This window comes from Glandiceps talaboti, chromosome 15 (assembly GCF_964340395.1).
Source record: "Glandiceps talaboti chromosome 15, keGlaTala1.1, whole genome shotgun sequence".
In the NCBI taxonomy this organism is placed as follows: Eukaryota; Metazoa; Hemichordata; class Enteropneusta; family Spengelidae; genus Glandiceps; species Glandiceps talaboti.
The window spans coordinates 1,336,652-1,338,614 of NC_135563.1; the positions used below are offsets into that span (position 1 = coordinate 1,336,652).

The window sequence follows — 1,963 nt, forward strand, 5'->3', positions numbered from 1 at the left end:
TTTAAATTGCATAATAATAATAATAATGGTAGTCATTCTTCAATATTAACGGAAGACAATTGTAACGACTTTGTTTAAGCACAAACGTATCCAGGTGCATATTATACTTGTTTTTCAATATCAACATACATACACCAATCGACTCATTCATAAATATATATAGTATAATTTTGAGTGTATAGATACAAATTGCTGTACAAGATTTATACATCTGACGTCATCTCCAGCCTCTCACAATGAGGTGGCAAATTAATGGCTGTATTTGTGACACTAATTTTGATTGACGAACCGTTAATGATAGTCGATCGTGTTCTGGAAGCACGTCTAATTTCAGATGGGCTACACTCACTGAAATAGTCCCAGTGCCTTCCACCATTTCGGCGAGGTTTACCACAACACAACAACTGACGAAAAGCTCTTCGAAAGTCTCGATTAGTGGCATATACAACTGGGTTTAAAGTACTGTTCACCCAGCCTAACCATGTCAGAGCTATGAAACATTCGATCGGAATACAGTAATCGCAAAATGCAGTAATACAATTGACAACAAAGAAAGGTAACCAACACATGATAAAAACCCCAATGATGAGGCCAAACGTTTTCACTGCTTTCCTTTCACCAAAACTCCTGGAGTGTTTATGTTTTATATTTAGAGTCCTCTCTTGCTGTTTTATTTGTTTTTCTATTCTCCTTGCCGTCTTGTAGATTCTGTAATATGTAATTACTATGATAGTAGTGGGAATGTAAAAGCTGATGGAGGAAGAGACGGTGGCGTAAATACCATTGAGTTTAAACTCACATTGTGGTGGGTCAGCCAAGAGAGAGTCTGAATCACCAGGTACTCGGTGGGCATTCGTCATTACTGGTAGGAAAGAGACTAAGGCGGCAAGTATCCACGCCATAATGATCATCAATAATGCTTTCCTGCGTGTCATCATTGTCTGGTATTGGAACGGCTTCATCACCGCCCAATATCGGTCCACACTAATTACACACAAATTCAGTATGGAGGCAGTCGACAGCATTATATCAAGAGCCATATGCACCTGGCAGAACTTTCCAAATGGCCAATAACCGGCGAGGAAATTGACAGCTGCCCATATCATTACGAAGATAGCGACGAGGAGATCGGAGATGGCCAAAGACACGATAAACCAGTTGGTAATGTTGGTTCTGAGTCTTCGATATACGAATACTGATGTGATAACGAGAGTGTTACCTAAAATGGTGAACAAAATGAGAAATCCTAGTATTATTCCAATCACAATAGTCTCAACAACATTCTGAGGCGGCAGTGAAGTTGGGAAAACCGTTGACGATGAGGACTGAGATGATAGTGATGTCGGCAATGACGAGGAAATAGGGGTTACCGACATCTTTGTAGTCAAATAATCATCCAAATTGTCCGTGACGACATCCGTTGAAACAATGCTTAACTCAGTCTTTATCAATACTGTTAATAAATACGCCGTCGTCGTCGTGTCCCTTGTACTAATTGTACTGTTCACCATTTCTCCAACACTCGCTTCTCATAAGCCTTGATAGATTACCAATAGACAGAGGTAATTTGTTAAGACATGACATACAAGGAACGTATCGCTGGCAGCCACCTGCAAGCAATACAATAATAAACATTAATTCTTTAATAATATACAGTAACCTCCCTGGGCGCAGGGAAAAATCTCAAATTTCAGTTTCATTTTATAGTTAAATAAAACAGCTTTGGAAACATCAAGATACGCCATCACATCAAGAGGCGCCATCGAATATTGAAGTTAAAGAAACGCATTACTAAATGTCTACAGTGTTGGGTGTCAGAGAATGAACTTGACAATGGAGAATTAAGTCAAACCTACTAGTAGCATTGAATGAATAAAAGGGTTTGAATTGCAGATTTTTTTTAAATTTTAAAATGTTATCTTTACTGTAAGTCTGTGCAATATTGAGGTTTACAATTCCGTGT

General features: G+C 38.6%; 1 protein-coding gene across 1 annotated transcript; it reads right to left on the reverse strand.

The window, feature by feature from the left end:
* Window positions 1-203: 203 nt before the first annotated feature.
* Window positions 204-1,511, reverse strand: LOC144446814 (D(1) dopamine receptor-like). Its single transcript, XM_078136654.1, has one exon. The coding sequence runs from the start codon at window positions 1,509-1,511 to the stop codon at window positions 204-206; it is 1,308 nt and encodes a 435-aa protein (XP_077992780.1).
* Window positions 1,512-1,963: the final 452 nt, after the last annotated feature.